Consider the following 17,888-nt stretch of genomic DNA (forward strand, 5'->3'; position numbering starts at 1 on the left):
TCACCTCTGGAACCAAATCCACTCTTTTAAGCGTGTATGATCTTTTACCGTTGATTACATTTTATTAACCAAATCTTTCAACATTTCAGATTATCTAACGGTTCTAACAAGAATCTTTCAACCATAACTAAAATATGAAAGCAGGTACCGTGATCAAATAAAATCAGGCTTGCAGCAAAAAGATCCAACGGAAAACCAGGTAAACATGGTCCTATTGACATTAGACACGTAAATAGATTGGATATGATTTTAGAGTCTTGGTTTACTTTCTTTCTTGTTCTTGGTGTACTGAATTTGAACCAATCCGATTTTGATGTAAAGTTATTCGAGTGCAGACCATTCACGTCCTGAAATATGATGATAATTACAAATAAGCACAATTCAAAAAAAAAAAAAACACAAGCATTCCGCATAAACTAATGGCAATCAATATCACCCTCAATGCTGAAAACACTACAATGGAGATTTGAACAGCGTAGGTCCATCTTCAGCATAGAAATGAATCCTTTTGCATTGACCAACGTTAAGCAACATTAATTGATTACGAGATTTTTTTACTTCACCTACAACTGTCTGTCCACTTAGCCACAATTTGAAAACGCTCCATTCAATGGTACATTATTCAGTGCTTCTAGTTAGAGGCCTATCAGACATTTCTCAGACTGAGAAATTGAGAAATGTGGGAAGTAATGAAGAAAAAAATAAATTTAAAAAATGGACGCGAGAAACCCACTTTAGATGCTAACACTTTCAATTGCCATTTCTTAATTCAGTACTACCATGAAAGAGATCCTACAGATGGTACAGTGAAAAGTAAAGAATCTTCTTGAGCATTGGTGGATCTCATTATGCTACAGACCTTATGAAGCATATCAAAGATAAGAAACTGAAATAAACCTACAAGAACTACCAAGGCCATGCAGGTATTGGCTAGGTGTGAAAACAGATAAACTCAGGTGGTCCAGGTGCCACCAGTTAATACAATTACTATTGATAATGGTGAAAAATAGAGCAGCCAGCAAAAATGACAAGAGCCGCATACAGCTATGACCTTCCTACTGAGCATCAAACAGACAACAAATAGCTGTTTCTAGATTTCATGTCAAAAGCACAATAATGACTCGACTCACTTGGATCAGAAAAACCATGAACTATGAAACAACTCACAATAACTACAAACCTCTTGACAACTCTGATCGGGACTGCCTACTGAGCATCAAACAGACACAGGAAAGAAGAAAGACAAGCAAAGCATTTTTGCGCCTCATCAGGACTGGAATAAATGTAAGAGATGAATGAATCCAAGGAACAGAATGAAGAAAAAAAAACAGCATAATAAATACATTATCGAGCACAAGTCACTGACATAGATACCCTGATCAAGATGGAAGCGAAGGTGTCATTAAAGACCTAAATGAATTTGAGACTATGGCCTTGGTTATGACAAAGGCTAATGACAATCAATAAGCTTACCACTCACTGCCATGCTTAATCGCTTCACTGCACTAGAAGAATATGTAATATTTCTGATACCTATGCAAGAAATCCACCAATGGGAAAATTCTGAGTGAAAAATTCAAACAAAATGATCTTCTCATTCATTAACCAAGTGTTTCCATCAGAGCATCCCCCCTACGAGACACGCATTACAGTCCTTTCAAACAGTCTACTCATTTCTAAAAACCACTTGAAGAAACTGCAAGAGATAACAAAATGGCAAAATCATCCAATGGATGACAGAGTCATATCACCACAGCACATGAAAGAGAGAGAATGCTTATGTTTTGCATCGACTTGGAAGGAAGAACCCTGCACACCATTGAACTGTTCTCTTTTGTATACTGTTGCCATTACCACTATATAGTTGAGAAGCACAAACCTCAAGCATTGCATTGTCAAGGAAGTCCTAAAAGGTAGAAGGAAAAGTATGAACATCATCTCTGCGGACACTAACTAGTAACAAATTTCCATTTTTTTTTTCATGATTGATATGGAATCTCCAAGCCTACCACCGTCCTCTTGATCCATCAGCAAATTGGTGTTATGAACTTACTTTTATTAGCCATATAAAAAAAACGCAACATGAGATACACCATTCATAGGAAGAAATACTACAGGAAATTAAATAAATAGCATGAAAGAACATGATTACCATAATACACCCTTAAATTACTGCAGACAGCACAAGGACAAGAGACTCAAATTAACTCATTAGGCAGGGAGGACCACCATTAAAGGAAAAAAAGAGAACCAAAAGGAATAAAAAATGAAAAAGGTAATCCGAGGGCTAAATAGCATGCATTCATCAAAGACATCAAATACAGACGTAAAGAGGCATTGACTAGATAGAAATAGAAACTAAACATCATACATGCAGAACGGAAATCCAACTGCGCCACAAGGATTAATACGTTAAAGCTAATATCTTCTACACTTAACGGAGTATATATGTCTTCGAGTCACGGTAGTTGGCCCATGAAAACAGAATCCAGAGAGAGATGACAGAAGAGAGAGAGCAGCATGCTTGAAGTGTGAGGGTTGCTGAAACTATTCTGATTCTCATCTGATCTGGAAATGCTTGCAAGTGCGATTCCCCTGCAAGGTGATCTGCATCCTCCCCGCCTCCTCGGAAGGCCTGCAATGGTTATCCTTCAGTTGGTGCCCGATTCCCCTTCTGCTAGTCCCATCCGTCTGAGAATCCACCGAATTCTTTCGCCTCCGCTCATTGTGCCCCGCCAGCCGCCTCCGGCAACTTCTCTTAGACTCATCGAACTCTGATATCTCGTGAAACCTTCACCCACAAAAATATTAGCAAGATACGCTATTCAGCACAGAGCAAGAATAGTAAGAGTTCAAAATCAAGCAGTATTTGTAGAAGGGGAAGGATGGTAGCAGTGAAGAAAAAAAAAACTTTCACAACCAACACAATTTAATCAGACAGCAACTGACCGAAAAATGAGCATTTCGACGAGAAGGGCGAAACAGAACAGAAGATCAAGCGGAATTCCCTGAAAAGCGAAGGTGATAAGCAAGAAAAACCAGAATTGCCAGGGTAGTACCTGCTACACTGCTGGCAGAACCGTTGCCGGAGGCCGGCGACCATGACGATGGCCGCTTTGGAGTGTGTCTCGCAAACCTTGTGCCTTCGGTGGTAGCGCTTTGCGGTGGTGAGGTCAGCACAGCAGTTCTCAGCCTGGCAGCATGGCGTCTGGCCGGAATTGGAACCCTTCCGGCCAAGCACGACGGTGGTGCTAGCCCTCTTCCTCTTCTCCTCCTCTTCCTCATCTTCCTCCTCCTCCTCCTCTTCCATCGCCACCTCTTGTTTCTTCTCCCTCTGCTTGCCCTTCCTCCCCTCTGATGCCACTGCCACCGTCGCTGCTTGCCTTTCCATCCTCACAACCAGACGCCGTTGTGATGGTCGGTGAGGGATTCCGCTGCTGCTGCTTGTGCTCAGCTGATACACGAAGGGAGGAAGGGGAGAGGGCCACTGGGGAAGGAACGAATGAAGTGGGGTTGTAGGGTTTAATCAGAGGGAGAGAATTAGAAAAGGTGAAAAAGAAAGCAAGGACCACAAGAACCACCACCATTTCCTTGTGCGTTCCCTCCTCTCTCTCTCTCCCCCTCTCCGGCTTCTGATTTTTGTCTGCCCATGCCCATATTCATCCCCATCACGCATGTCACATTGTTAGATGACTTCATTTACCCATGATTGCGTCGTTATTAATTCAACAGATTTAAAAAAATAAACATTTGTCACCCCTTGTTTTCTCCAAAATGAAGATCGTACCACTTGTCCAGTCGATTCTGCCTTCCTGACTATTACCAGTGGAAAAGAGCGTATTTTTATTAGTTGTTAGATACTTCAATTTCTCCGTGAGATCTTCCAATCACATACTTTGTTTTCTTTTACTGTAATCAACTACTTCTCAAACAAACGTAATTCTGAATTATAGATTAAACATGAAAAAGTGCTCTCTTTTCTAAAAACAATCTCACTGACAAACAAGCCAACTTCCTATAGAGTTTTAGAAATGACAAAAAACATGAACTTTACTTGCCTAAGCAGATCTTCAAGCTCAAGTAACTCTAGAAAGCGTTTCTTAACCATGGTTTGAAGAGAGCAGCATTCTTTTGACGAACGGAAAATGGGGAGGTTTAGAATAGAAGGGAACAGCACCATCTTTCAGTTACTGCAGAAAAGGAAAGAATGGTGGTGACTGTTTTAGTAAATTCAGTATAAACAGAAAGATGCATCCATTATTGTGGGGAAGCCCCACTTGTACGCCTACCCAGCAGCCACAATTTGCAGGTCGAGGCCATGGAGAGAGATAAAACGGGGGGAGAGAGAGAGAAACCGTGAGGCGGGGCCGTACCCAAATCAACACTTGGCATCTTTCCACGTCTACTTTTACAGTAGCCTTTCCCCACATGGTCTTTCTTTCTCTTTTCAGTTTGCCTTTCTTTCTCTCTTGTTATTGTACCACTTACTCTCTCGTGGCCTTTCTGGATTTTACGGAGCGCCGGTTAGAAAGATCAAACCCCAATTTCACCGCGCAGGCAGCCTGGCATGAGTCCTTTTTTTCCATGTGAGGCCGTGCCGGGTCCCTGCACAGATTCGATACTGGGGACGCCTTAACCTGAGTTTCGCCGGTGATGCCAACCTCGGAAGGACTTGTGCAAGCCCGGTTCAGGACCGACGTATAATTACCATCCAATGGAAAGGATACGGAGAGCAATACGTGAAGCGGGAAGCGAGGCAGTGAATATTTTTGAAATAGATCACGAATAGGCAAATACAATTCAGGACGACGATGAGAAGCGGAGAATCGAATTTAATGCAGGGAAGCGAACTTTTACGACGATACTGATCGAGTTTTACGGTACCTGTTGTTCTGAAGTACTAATGGTTAAGAACGCCGTTCTGGTTGTACCTCCACCATACCAGGAAGGGTGAAACATTGATGGGGACTGTGCCGCATGTCCTTGTGCTTAGTTATTTTGATGTTTTTACATTGAAAATGTGCTATCATATTCATGACTGGAATTCGAAGCATTGTGAGCTTGGCCCAGCTTCTAATTGGAGATCTTCTCGTACCACACCGCCACCCATCGATGACCTGAGTAAGAGTCGATGGTGGACCTGAAAACATGGAATTTTGATGGGCATGAAGGCTGATGTCTTTCTATTACAGAAGTAAGCACAGAATGGGCTTCATTCAACATTTACAAATAGAAACAACAATACCATCATCTTTGTCGAAGTTCACCTTGGTTGAGACTGACCAAGACACGGGCAAAAAGGAACAACCATCGATCGAAAATATCTTACTTTAGTAAATAAAGTGCGGTTACTGCTATCTCCGTCATCGTTTGTGGCAACCAACGTAAAACTGTATAGTGTTCTAATAGGTTTTGTGACCAACACTGGTCTGGTTTGTGGACATGCCTTGTTTCTGTATTTTCTGGAAACCGATTGTTCATTCGCATTGACAAATTGTGCGTAATTTTTTTGGAATAAGCAGGATAAGAAGACAAAAGAGCTTAGATGCTTTTTGAGAATAGCTTGTGAACAGTTGATTTTCACAATCTCACTCTTCAACTGTAGATACAGAAGTAAGAATATTAGCCTGATTCTCTGTTACTAGCATTAAATTGGCAGGAAAATTTGGAGACTGTTCTTTGACAAAACGGAGAGATTTGATATGTGGGATGAATAATCGACATGATGGAACATAGATGCTACGGTTGTTGGCCACATGGTGTGGTGCCCATTAATATATTGATCTCCATTTCTCAAGAATCAGAGTCACATGTTGCATCTTTTCACGATAATTCCACTAAACATAAAAATTCCTTTACTGTCTTTAGAAATGAACAATCACATGACCTTGAGGATGCAAAAATCCATCAAAGTGTGGCAAAACTTGCGTTTTAGACTGGCGATTAAGAGTCATAACTGCTTGAATTTAAAACTGACTGCGAACCTAACGTCGGCTGGGTCCTTCATCTGAAAACTGGTAATAAGCCTGGCACCACTTTTTCCTGGGCAATGCTCCCGCTTTATGAATTTATTGAACGAGATGGCCAATAAGACATGTGATTTACGATTCGGCAGGTTACAGTAGTTGTTTGAAAATGAGTTAGGGTGGAAGAAGTAGCCTTTCAGTTTTTTCTTCTGATGAAATGGGCAGATTTTATTAAGCTGGTGAGAAGTAATCAGCAGCAAAAGTGAATTAGTAATAGGTTTTTCAGTTTTCGTTAGCGGAACTGGTGGCAGACAAGATGAATAAGCACTAGTTGTATCGCTTCTCAGTTTCCCTAGCACAGTAGCACCGTATAATAATAGCACCGTATAATAATCCTACTCATTTATAATAGTCCTCTCCATGCCATGGTATTTAAGTTTTCTGTTGAATTCCTCTTGATTCAGAATGAGCTTCAGTCGCCTCAAGGGGCATAGTCGGATGACCCTGATCCCATTATAAGTGACCCAATTCAAATCTGACTTGAGCATCAACGAGATTTAGGTTGTCCTATAATGTGTTTTTAATTTTGCTACAAAAGTTTTCAAAAATAATAATAATAATTAGATGGAAGATAATAATTGGATCTAAATATATGTGCACGAATATAAATATTGCAGGATATTGATATCGAACCGCTGCATGTGTTGGTCGGGTTCTTTATGTCAGAGTGCATGTGAGCTGTATCATTAAATGGTTTCACATATGTCACTGTTCCACAAATAGAGGAAGATGGCTGGTAGGTTCGCTCCCTTAGCTTTCGTCTTCCAAATCTCAATGTCAATGTCGGCCAGAGTGCTTTCGTCGTTGTTGTTCTTTCATATCTCTACATGGTTAACGGAAGATCAGATGGAAAGATCATTGTCTCGCGTTTTTGTAGGTTGTCTCACCTCTGTCTTCGCTATTAAGGAAGACAAAGATCCAGATGCCTTCTGTCTGTATAAGAGTTTATAGGGATTGGACGGATATGCATATTAGCTCTGAATGTTGGAACTCTTGGTTCCGACCAGGATCTTGACGTAGCATCACCCAGTAAACGTAAATCTGCAAGGGTAACTGACAACAGAAACAACAAAGGAAAAGAGAGATAAACAGTAAACCAAAATGGTGAGTTATTGTTGTTTACGGGGTTTGGTTCAAGGAGTCTTTAGGAGTTAATATCTCCATATATCTTTGAATGGGCTCTTAATATATTTGTAGATTCCCTAGTTTCCCCTTCTTAGCCAGCGAGCACAACTCTTGGATGTATCCCTTAAAGACACCTCTTGAAGGCAACTCACCTCATGGCCGTGTTCCAACACTGAAACCTAGCTACTTGTGAACTCTCGGGTCCTAATATAACCGAAGTGAGACTCAAATATGCATCTGAATCCGATGAGGGTCTAATCAGATCTGGTTTCAGACTCAGATTCAGATGCTATTTCCTAAAACCGAATCCATATTCAACTCGCATATCATTCAACATTTATATGTATATGTAACCAGGTTGGTGCCATATGTTCAACTTGATTCAAATTTCAATACGAAACTGCGTACCAAATTTGTATTCCTATTAGCCACATTGCGATTTCTCTATTAGTTTTGACCAAACGGATTAGAAAACATAAATGACCTACTAATTCTTCTAGTATTGCTTTCCTCCCTGGTTCTTTCGTTGCATTCTTTTCCCACACCTTCTCTCGCTGCTTCCCTAATGAACCTCTTCACTGCAACCTCCAAATTCTGCCCCCTCACTAATTCCTTGTTGGCCCCCCCCTTTGTTCTTGGCTTCTGTCCTAAGCTCACCCCCAATTCATCAGTACCAATGTTGAAGAGGCACTGATCACGGCAGAGAATGGGGGAGGAAGGACTAGGAGGATGGGTGACGAAGGTCGTGATCAGTAGCGTTCTGCAGTATTATATTCCCTCTGCAAGTTCAACCACGAAAGACCAGATGCCCTGCTGGTAGTGTGAAGAAGAGCACCACCTTCCTCCTCTTCTGCAGTATTATATTGATAACTCTAATTTGAATTAATACTTTGTGATTTGATTGAGGCCAAAAGTCCAGATAGTGTGGCATTCAGCTGGTAGGGAGGAGCATCTTGGACACATTCTTAATTTCCCACAAGATAACAAGTAATGGAAGAAAATCAGATGATGCCAGCGAGAAGTCATGGTGTCTCAAAATCTTCCCAATTTCTCTCCACTAAGAAGAGCTCGATGGTACAAGAGAGTTGGTCCCGTCTGCCAACCTTTTTCTTTGTTAGTCCTTTTCTTAACAAATTTGAACACTATCAGCCATCAGGAAGGATTTTCACATGAGCTAAATGCAGGATTATCAACACGAAAAAAGTGTAATATTCTTGTGTGCGCCGGCTGTGCCTGTTTTGTCAAACTCAGAAATAAAGATTTGCCACAATAATATTTCAGAGTCACTGAGCTTCCACAGTTTTCCAATGTGTAGTGAAGTCTCTCGAGGTACTGCCCACAACCAGTTGCTCGCTTCTTCATCTCGTGTTCTTCTGAACCAGAGAAGAACACCATTCATGCATATAAACTGATGAGCCCCAAGCGTTTCACTGAGAACATGAAACCAGAAAGAATCTGTTCCTGTAATTCAACCAGTTGGGAGCATATTAAGAGCATTACCTCAAAGCTTATGAACAAGTACCATTAAATATAACTTGTACAATCTGACAATGTAAATTGTGATGCAGACGACTGACTTTGATGTCGATTTCAATTTGGAGTCTTAAATATCTAAAACTTGAACTTAAAACTTGACGTGCAAATCTAGACTAACCAACATACGAAAATTGAATATTAAGTTAAGACTCCGACGATTCATTAGAAAATAAAATTGCACTAAGTATGAATCTGTACACAATTGAGTGAGATTTAATTAAGACGTCCCTTGGTCGTCGACAAGAGTACTCATCCCGCTTCCCATTGAGCTTCAGGCGGCCCACAAGGGACGACGGCGTACATTTGGTTCCAGAAAAAGGAACAGAACAGAAAAGAGAAGAAAAAGCCATGTCGTCTCAGTGAGGAACGGTTTCGATCCACTGTTGGACGACCGCTGCTAGATTGGCGTAAGAGGAACCGCGTCCTTCTTCCACCGCCCTTCTGGCCGACTCCTTCATTGCCTTCATCTTCTCCCTCGCCCTCGCACCTTCCTCCCCTTCCATCAGAGCCCTCACCGCCCTCCCCAACTCCTTTCCTCTAATCAACGTCCCTGCATCCACCTCCTCACCCACCATTCTCAGCCCTAACCCCAAGCCGTTCACCAGCTCGAAGGCGTTCATGGCCTGCTCGGCGAACTGCGGCCACGCGACCATGGGCACCCCGAACCACACGCTCTCCAGAGTCGAGTTCCACCCAAAATGCGACACGAACCCACCCACCGCCGGGTGAGCAAGTATCGCGATCTGAGGCACCCACGCCGGCGAAACCAGCCCGCGTCCGCTCGTTCTTTCCGCAAACCCGGCGGGCAGCACCCCTTTCAAGTCCACACCCACATGGCTTGACCGAACCCGCAGCGACCACAAGAACCGAGCCCCGCTGAGCTCCAGCCCGCAAGCGACCTCCCTCACCTGCTCCGGCGAGAACGCGCTTATGCTGCCGAAGCACAGAAAGACGACCGACGACTCGGGCTGCCTGTCGAGCCACTCGATGCACTCCCAGCCGTCCTTGGGTGCGCAGTCCAGGCCGAGCAGCGGTCCGACCGGGTGGACGGGAGGGGTGCGGCCTCCGGGCGTGCACAGTCCGTCGGCCAAGGCCGTCAGCGCCTTTTGCTCCAACTCGTGGAACGTGTTGACCAGCACCCCATCCAGCCGAGAGTAAAGACCGGTGGTTCTGAGGAACCAGGGGTGCGCGGGGTCATCCTTATCTTGAAGCGGTCCCGGGATGACCGTCGGCGGCACTGGCGACATCCCGGGGACTTGGATGTTGTCCTTCACCTCCTTGAGGGCGCGACCCTCGTATCTCTGGTTCAGCGTCGGCAGGTAGAGGGTCGCAGCCAAGCACGCCGCGCTCGACGGGTAGAAGACGAAGGAAGGGATCCCGAGCTCGGCCGCGGCGTCCATCACGGTGATGCAGAACATGTCGGCGACGAAGGCGGCAACGCCTGGAAGGGACGCGAGGGTTTCCCGGACATATGGCTTGTGGGTCTCTATGAAGCGCAGCAGGTGAACCAGGCCTTCCCCCTCTGCGGGCTCCGAGCGGGGGATCTCGATGAAGTCGATGTCGAGGCCGGAAGCCGCGGCAGCGTTCACGTGGGAGTTGGTGGCAGTGGCGGCCGGGGGAGGATGGATGAGGAGGATGGTGATGGAGAGGCTGGGGGCGTGGTGCAGGATTCGCTTGGCCAGCTGGAGCATGGAGACCAAATGGCCGGCTCCGGGGGTCGGGAAAAGGACCACCCTCGCCTTCATCTCTCTCTTTCGTCTCCCTCACTGAAGGGCTATGTGTTTGAGTGTAGGAAACAAATAAGGGAAGTCCGTAGCTTACGCTTCCGAGCAGAGCTTCTCTCGAGGGACTTGCGTCACGCAACTTTGAGGTGCGAACTCACCTCAAAGTTGCGAACCAGGGAGTCAGGTGGTCATCTTACATTTTGTCTTCTTCCTTTAGATTCAACCATCTGTTTACCGGAAATTCAACCACGTCCATGTGAACGTCTTGTTTGGGAATCTAGAAATAATGTTGGTGGATCAGCTGATTCTGGGATGCTTCTGTAGAGGCCAGTTCTCAATATTATTCTGGATCGTTCAATTCTTGATCTTTATACATCCGATTAGCACATGGAAACAAAACTGCTTATGTATGCTAGAGGAGTGCATTTCAAGTTTTTGATCCGATTGTATCATAAAAAATTTGGAAAAGGACTTGGATAGTGAGATTCTAGCAATGTTCTTTTCCCAACAGGATGGATGGCACTGTCATATGCTTCATTGTCAAACAAGTGGAAAAGTTAAAAATTAAGATTTTTGTTATTTATTTACTTGGTGGCTTGCTTATGATGTATATCTTATTGACTTCAAACAGGTATACTTTCAAAGTTCTGAAATGCAAGAATTATCTTTGTTATCGAGTTCACAGCCGAATTTCTTGTCCGGAAGTCCCAGCTTTGGACCGGTTGAGCTGCTCAAAGCACAGGAAGACAGAAGTTCTGAACCCCGAGGCTTCCAGACAGATCATCACAGAAGGCAGAGCGACGGGAAGGGAAAGTCTTTATTATTGAAGCGAAAATAGAAAAGATAGGTCCCCAAGTTTGGCACGCCAAAGAAATGCGGCGGCTTCTTTCTTTCTTAGGAGCACCAGCATGTAACATTGTTGATGGCAAGAACATAAAAATCAAAGAAATTTTGCTGGGCCATGTGGGCAACTGTCCACACGCGCCCACAGGTTTTAATGTCTGGATAGCAAGATAAAAGCAGTTTTTTCCATGAGTTATAGCCCCAAGAAGGGGGAAAAGTTAATCTTTTCTTAGGCATTTGGACAATCATGCTGTTTTAGAAGCACAATGTTTTGCCTCCAAAGTAAAAGGGTGTTTAAGCGTGCCTTCCAAAACACGCTCTAGAGGAACTGGAAGGAAAACCACTGGTTTTGCAAACAAACATGGAAGAGGATCGTTGCATTCTTCTCCTTTTTAAGTGTTCTACAACTTGGGCAAAACCCAAAGTTACAGGAAGAGGACGGATATTTCCAATCAACAAATGTTTAAAAAATGAAGAACATCGATTCAAAAATGATGTCCTCTTCGGCCAACTTGGACAAAATTCAAAGTTACTGGAAGAGGACGGAAGTATCCAATCAACAAATGTTTAAAAATGAAAAAACCTACAATGGAAACAGTAGATCAGGCACGAAGCCGACAACCATGATGAAAAAATCATCTTACCACCCCCCATGCGAAGCCGACAACCATGATGAAAAAATTATCTTACCACCCCCCATGCACATACACAGACGAGAAACGGGAAGGAAGATGAAGGAGGGAGTGGTTCCGTTCCCGGCGCCCGGCGCCGGTCATCTGGTCGCCATGATCGAACTGGCCAAGCGGCTCCGCCTTCAAAGCCACACCCTCTCCATCACCGTCTTCATGATCAAAAACCCCCCTTTCCTCCCATCCAGCCACCGCTGCTTCCACATCTGCTCAGGTCGAATCCGTCGGATGTTCAGGCCTCAGGCCTTAACATCAACTTCATCAATCTTGCTCCGGTGGAGCCACCGGAGAGCCTGCAAGTTAAAACCAAGACGCATCATTTGCTGGTTGAAAATTATAGTCAAGACATTTACGTACTAAAACTAACAAATTGAATTGTGTAACCTTTACTAAATAAGAGATGACGATTAACACGGCTTCTCTCGGTGTCATAGAAATCAAGGAAAAGGCTAGCGATGACGTAGATCAACAGACATGGTAAGAAATGAAAAATATACAAGATAATTTTTTTTTTAAATAAACATTTTGAAATGAATTAAATACTCGATCCATGTTACCTCTATATCAGCTGGCAAATACAGTTGATCAGTTTAATATTTCTTGGTTCTAATTTACCATCCAGTTCGAGAATAGCACAAGTCGATTGCTACTATAACAAAAAACCAAATATTGGATCTTAAACAGTCTCCAATTTTGTAAGATGTAGTTAGCATACGATTAGGCATGATTCTATTTGACAGCTCAATATCTTTAGACTTTGTCCTGTTGTTTTTTATGAATTTCATAAATCCCGGATAACTTGGTGACCGAGGCTTGTTCTAATGAAGAATTGCTGGGAGGTAGGCTCCATACCTTTGATGCCTACCTTTCATCTTATCCTTACCATTTGACCAGACATGATCTAAATAACTGCTTTACTAAAAGTTCCTCTTTTGATTTTTTGTTTTTATTTCATGTAAAAATGCTTATTTAACTTATTAAATTTTGACATTTCTATGGAAATTTGACAGTCCGAATGTCATAAAATATTGTGCCTCCTCATTGAATTCGGGTTGTATGAAGGTCTAACAGTTTCCTGACCAATCAAATCGGTTACATTTGTAAGGATAAATTTCGGACAAGCCTTGAAGACTCAAAAGCGTGTTACTAATCTCAAGGGAGTTGGTTTAGCGTGATCATGTAGAGGTTGGCAGGCGACTAGTCTCCACTTTGACTCCCTGAGGGCTAACTTTATGTAACGCGAATGAGAGGTCACCGATGCACAAGTTGAAACGCCCCATGAAGGCTTTGTATTTGAGAGGATGAGGGGTTGACTGAGAGCTTTGGCCTTCTTCAGGCAGGCAGTCGGTCAAACCTCACCCACCCCAAAAGCTGGTTACTAATAATTTTGTGAAAATTAGATTGCATTGTACCCACATTATGTAGGTAATCTCAAATATGGCTTTTATATTTCCTACTTTAGATTTTCTAAAGCGAGTGTTACTCTTACCCGAGTTGTAAAAGAAAGGGCCTATGCCCTTTAACCAAAGCACAAATTATCGCCAGGGAAATAATTTTGCCAAAAACTATATGTCCATATCTTTAAATGTGAAATAATGTAACTTGTTGGTTAAGCCTTCCCGCTTACCCCAGTCCAGTGTTCGCCCAGACCCACCTCCGAGCGAAACCCTCCCATCTAAAGAAGACCCTCAGATGTGCGGGACGCTATGCTTGGAAAACGGACCGAGGCAAAACACTTGGGCAAATCTTGAACAAAACCCCAAGAGGAGACTCCAAATTTTTAAGCTGGCTCTCGGTGCTCGAGGAAATGCCTGAGTTTTTGTTTCTCGAGTCTCATGGGGCTTAGCATAGCTGATCGGATCAGTAAGTTAGTAGAAGTCGGAGTAGACTCCAGAAAAAAGAAAGAGATTCAGCTTGTGGACCTAGACTATATGAATGGGTTTGAGCTTTTTAGTGCCAGACAGGGCCATGCATTAAGACTCCCGCCTTCCAACATTACCAGGTGAACCTAGTGTTAGACAGAGGGTGAAATGACACCCTCAGATTTAACCTCCTTTAACTAAAGAGCAACTATAAAAGACTGGGGCTTAAGAAGGAGAACAGATTCAATGCTTGACTATTTCAGGTGTATGAGACTAACAACCCACTGTCCCAAAGAAAGAGGCTTCAAAGCCTTCCCATTTTCCTTCCCTGCCTCCAAGATCTTGGAAAGATTCAATTGTTGTCTATTTCAAGTGTACAAAAGATGAACAAACCACCATGCAAAAAAAAAAAAAAAAAAAAAAAAAAAAGAAAGAGCTACAAAGCCTTCCCACTTTCCCTGCCTTGAAGATCCTTGATGCACCCTTCAATGCTTCATGTTTCTCTACTGTCTATCATCTATCATGGAAAGTGGATGTCCAAAAAACCAAAATACTCATGAACTAAAGCCAAAAGAAAGAAAACAAAAGACAAAGTTGAAAAAGTTATTTGAGACAATTGATGAAAATGGTAGATGTGTATCCGCGAGGTGCAGCCACAGCTTGCTTTGAAAAACCATTAAATTTGTGGCTCATGTCATCAGCTCACAACATTTTCTCACGCTTTCCAGAAGACACCCAATTTTGCACAGTCATGTTTACCTCATTCAACTTTGTCACATCCATATAAAGTTAGCGCTTTTGAACGTTTGAGAACGGTCATTTGGAAAACGATAAATTTAAAGGAACAAATTAGGTACATACCGACTACCATTATGCAAAATATCTACCACCCCACATAGAGTTGCAAATGGATTGAATGACAATATGATAAAATGCATTAAATGTTCGACGGAGACTTGTGCCGATACTTGGCAAGTCAGGTTTCACTCGTTGACATCCTCTTTTTTAAGTCTCCCGACTCTGCATTTTCTGCGCCTCCATTCTTGCCCATAGTCTGGCGTGAAACGCGCAGGAAGATGAAGGAGGGAGTGGTTCTGTTCCCGACGACCGGCGCCGGTCATCTGGTCGCCATGATCGAACTCGCCAAGCGATTTCGCCATCACAGCCACACCCTCTCCATCACCGTCTTCTTGATCCAAGACCCCTTCTCCTCCTCCCCTGCCACCGCTGCTCCCACATCTCTTCATGTCAAATCTGTTGCATCTTCAGACCTCAACATCAACTTCATCGATCTTTCTGCAGTGGAGCCACCGGAGGGCGCGGAGGGGCTAGCCCGCTTGCTCATATACATCGACAAGCTCAAGCCCCTTGTCTCGGAGGCCCTGTCGTCGCTCTCCTCCACCACCACCATTTCCGCTTTCGTTCTCGACATGTTCTGCGTCACCATGACGGATGTCGCGGCCGAGCTCCGCATCCCAGCCTATGTCTTCTTTACTGGAGCCGCAGCTGCCGTCGGTGGCGTGCTCTACAGGCCCACCCTCGACCGGATGTACCAACAAGACTTGAAGGACTTGAAGGAGCCGATCGAGATCCCCGGTTGGCCGCTGTTGCCACCTTCGGCACTGCCTCAACCCATTCAGAGCAAGAAGTACCCAACCTACAAATTGCTTTTGGAAGCGGCACGGCGCTACCCTCAACTCGAAGGAATCCTGGTTAACACCTTTTCTGAGTTGGAACCACAAGCCATGGAGGCGTTGGCGAAAGGGCTCTGCGTGCCGGACGGCCGGACGCCTCCTGTTCACACTGTCGGTCCCTTGCTTGGGCTCGCCGCGGCGCCGGAGAAGTCGGACCACGAGTGCATCAAGTGGCTCGACCAACAGCCCACTTCGTCGGTCGTCTTCCTCTGCTTCGGTAGCCTGGGTTCGTTCACGAAGGAGCAGATCGGGGAGATGGCACGCGGAGTCGAGCTTTCCGGGCATCGCTTCCTATGGTCGGTGCGGGAACAGCCTGGCGAAGTGCGGGGAGGCTTCCCTCGACCCATCGACGCCGACATGGACAAGGTGTTGCCGGCAGGGTTCGTGGAGCGGACCTCTGAGCGCGGCCTGGTTTGGCCGACGTGGGTGCCGCAGGTCGCCATTCTCTCGCACCCTGCAGTTGGTGGGTTCGTGTCGCACTGCGGCTGGAACTCGACCCTAGAGAGCGTCTGGTTCGGAGTGCCCCTGATCGCATGGCCCCTGTATGCTGAGCAGAGGATGAACGCCATCCTGTTGGTACAGAGTTCCGGGCTCGCCGTCGAACTGAGAGAGCCAGGTGAGTACGAATCGGTGGTGAAGGCGGAGCTGTTGGAGAGGGCCATCAAAAGATTGATGGATGATGAAGAGGGAAGAAGAGTGAGGGAGAAGATGAAGAGAATGAAAGCGTTGGCGAGAAACGCAACTGAAGAAGGAGGTTCATCTTATTTAACATTAGCATCATTGGTGGAGAAATGGACCAACATTCGCTAGGTAAGTACATCCGCATCCGCTTGCTCAAAACTTAGTTTTTCTGGGGGCAGAAAAAATAAATATGATTACCATCGTGCCAATCTCCTTCAAAGATGATCGAGTCCTATTCTTATTTTGTTGTTTAATGATGTGTGTTTGTAATACTCTCCCTATTTGTGCTCCTTCTTTTTAAAAATGAAAAAAAAAAACATTGTTCAACATGTGATATGCCCTCAACAGTGCAAAACAATGAGCTTTGAATATATGGACGAGCTTCGACCGAATTTTTGACACTAATTTTTTTAATATAAATAATAACAAAAATAACATTTGAGTCATGACCAACCAAATCAATTACATTGTATTAAAAATAAAACATTTGGACCCAAACAGCTAAAATAAACACAAAACTCAAAACCGACGCAGTGTCGAGAATGTCAATGCCTATTCATCACAATACTGAGGTCGTCCCTTCATAAGCCATAATATATCAAGAACTGAATGTAAAAATAGAAAGAAGGTTAGAATTATTCTCAGTATGGAAAAATCCAACCATAAATGGAATATGACCCAACAAAAATAATATTTAATTTTATAAAACAAATTCATATAAAGACTTTATGAATAACAACCGTGAGTCTCCAAATCTTAACACATATTACAGTCACGTTATAAAAATATTCGTAGATTTCCAATCGTGTCCTATCATTATAATGGGTATGGTCATGGTGCCGAGCAACAACAAAAATCCTCGTGAACACTCATGAGCAGAACAAAACATATCTTCATCAAGCGATCCAACAAATCGATGGTAACATGCAGTGAAGCATCCTGATCACAGATCGTCGCTGCTGCAGCAGGGCCTCTCTAGGCACCCGGGGTGAGGGACCAGGAGACGCTTTGCTCTCCAACAAAAATAGAACAAAATCTCGGGCCCTTGTGCCGCCCAATAGCCTGTGGGCCCTCCAGTGCAAACTGAGGAGTGTGCGTAACAGTGAGCTCAAGCGCACCACTACCTCTCGGGACGAAACCAAATACTGTGCAAAACACAAGCTCACTCACATATACCAATGCATACACAGTCCATGTTTGTTACAAAATTTAAATGTGGAGGTTTATCATTACTAGACATCGTCTAGTACTTCTCCGAAGGCTTGGTTTCCCAAACATAATCAAAGTCATTTTTTAATTAACTTGATGGCAACAAAGCAAATTAGAACCCATAAACCACAATATCACATCCAAAATCTCAAATAATAATATAATAATTATCATTTAGAAATAAAGAATTTATATTCAGAACGTGGCTTACTTTCTTTAATTATTCTGAATTTAATTTCAGAACCCTATTTCTGAAATTTTACAACAAATTCAGGGTACCAAGTATAACATTATGTTTTTCATTGAAATTGTAAACAAATTTATGAAAACCTCCTTTTGGCAATTTCTAAGAACTCTGAGGGTATTACTTTGCAATTTCGCATGAAATCTCTGGTTTTTATTTAAACTAATTATCGCGAGTCTTTTTTTTTGTAAAGTTTTCAGCAAAAACGTTGAAATTATAACAACTTTTTTTTTCGAAAACTTTGCTAATAAGGTG

General features: G+C 43.6%; 3 protein-coding genes across 3 annotated transcripts; 1 reads left to right on the top strand and 2 right to left on the bottom strand.

Annotated features, from left to right (window-relative positions):
- Window positions 1–2,267: 2,267 nt before the first annotated feature.
- LOC116246490 (squamosa promoter-binding-like protein 3) lies at window positions 2,268–3,618 on the bottom strand. The gene is made up of 2 exons (XM_031618396.2): window positions 3,060–3,618; window positions 2,268–2,791 (listed from the first exon to the last, which is right to left on the bottom strand). Exons 1-2 carry the CDS (start codon window positions 3,389–3,391, stop codon window positions 2,560–2,562), a joined length of 564 nt encoding a protein of 187 aa, XP_031474256.1. The 5' UTR covers window positions 3,392–3,618; the 3' UTR covers window positions 2,268–2,559.
- A 5,200-nt stretch (window positions 3,619–8,818) lies between these two features.
- On the bottom strand, window positions 8,819–10,953 carry LOC116265397 (anthocyanidin 3-O-glucosyltransferase 2-like). Its single transcript, XM_031646352.2, has one exon. The coding sequence runs from the start codon at window positions 10,430–10,432 to the stop codon at window positions 9,044–9,046; it is 1,389 nt and encodes a 462-aa protein (XP_031502212.1). The 5' UTR covers window positions 10,433–10,953; the 3' UTR covers window positions 8,819–9,043.
- Window positions 10,954–14,744: 3,791 nt separating this feature from the next.
- On the top strand, window positions 14,745–16,514 carry LOC116260865 (UDP-glycosyltransferase 88B1-like). The gene has a single exon (XM_031639389.2). The coding sequence runs from the start codon at window positions 14,747–14,749 to the stop codon at window positions 16,307–16,309; it is 1,563 nt and encodes a 520-aa protein (XP_031495249.2). The 5' UTR covers window positions 14,745–14,746; the 3' UTR covers window positions 16,310–16,514.
- Window positions 16,515–17,888: the final 1,374 nt, after the last annotated feature.

Source organism: Nymphaea colorata, chromosome 1, assembly GCF_008831285.2.
Source record: "Nymphaea colorata isolate Beijing-Zhang1983 chromosome 1, ASM883128v2, whole genome shotgun sequence".
Lineage (NCBI taxonomy): Eukaryota > Viridiplantae > Streptophyta > Magnoliopsida > Nymphaeales > Nymphaeaceae > Nymphaea > Nymphaea colorata.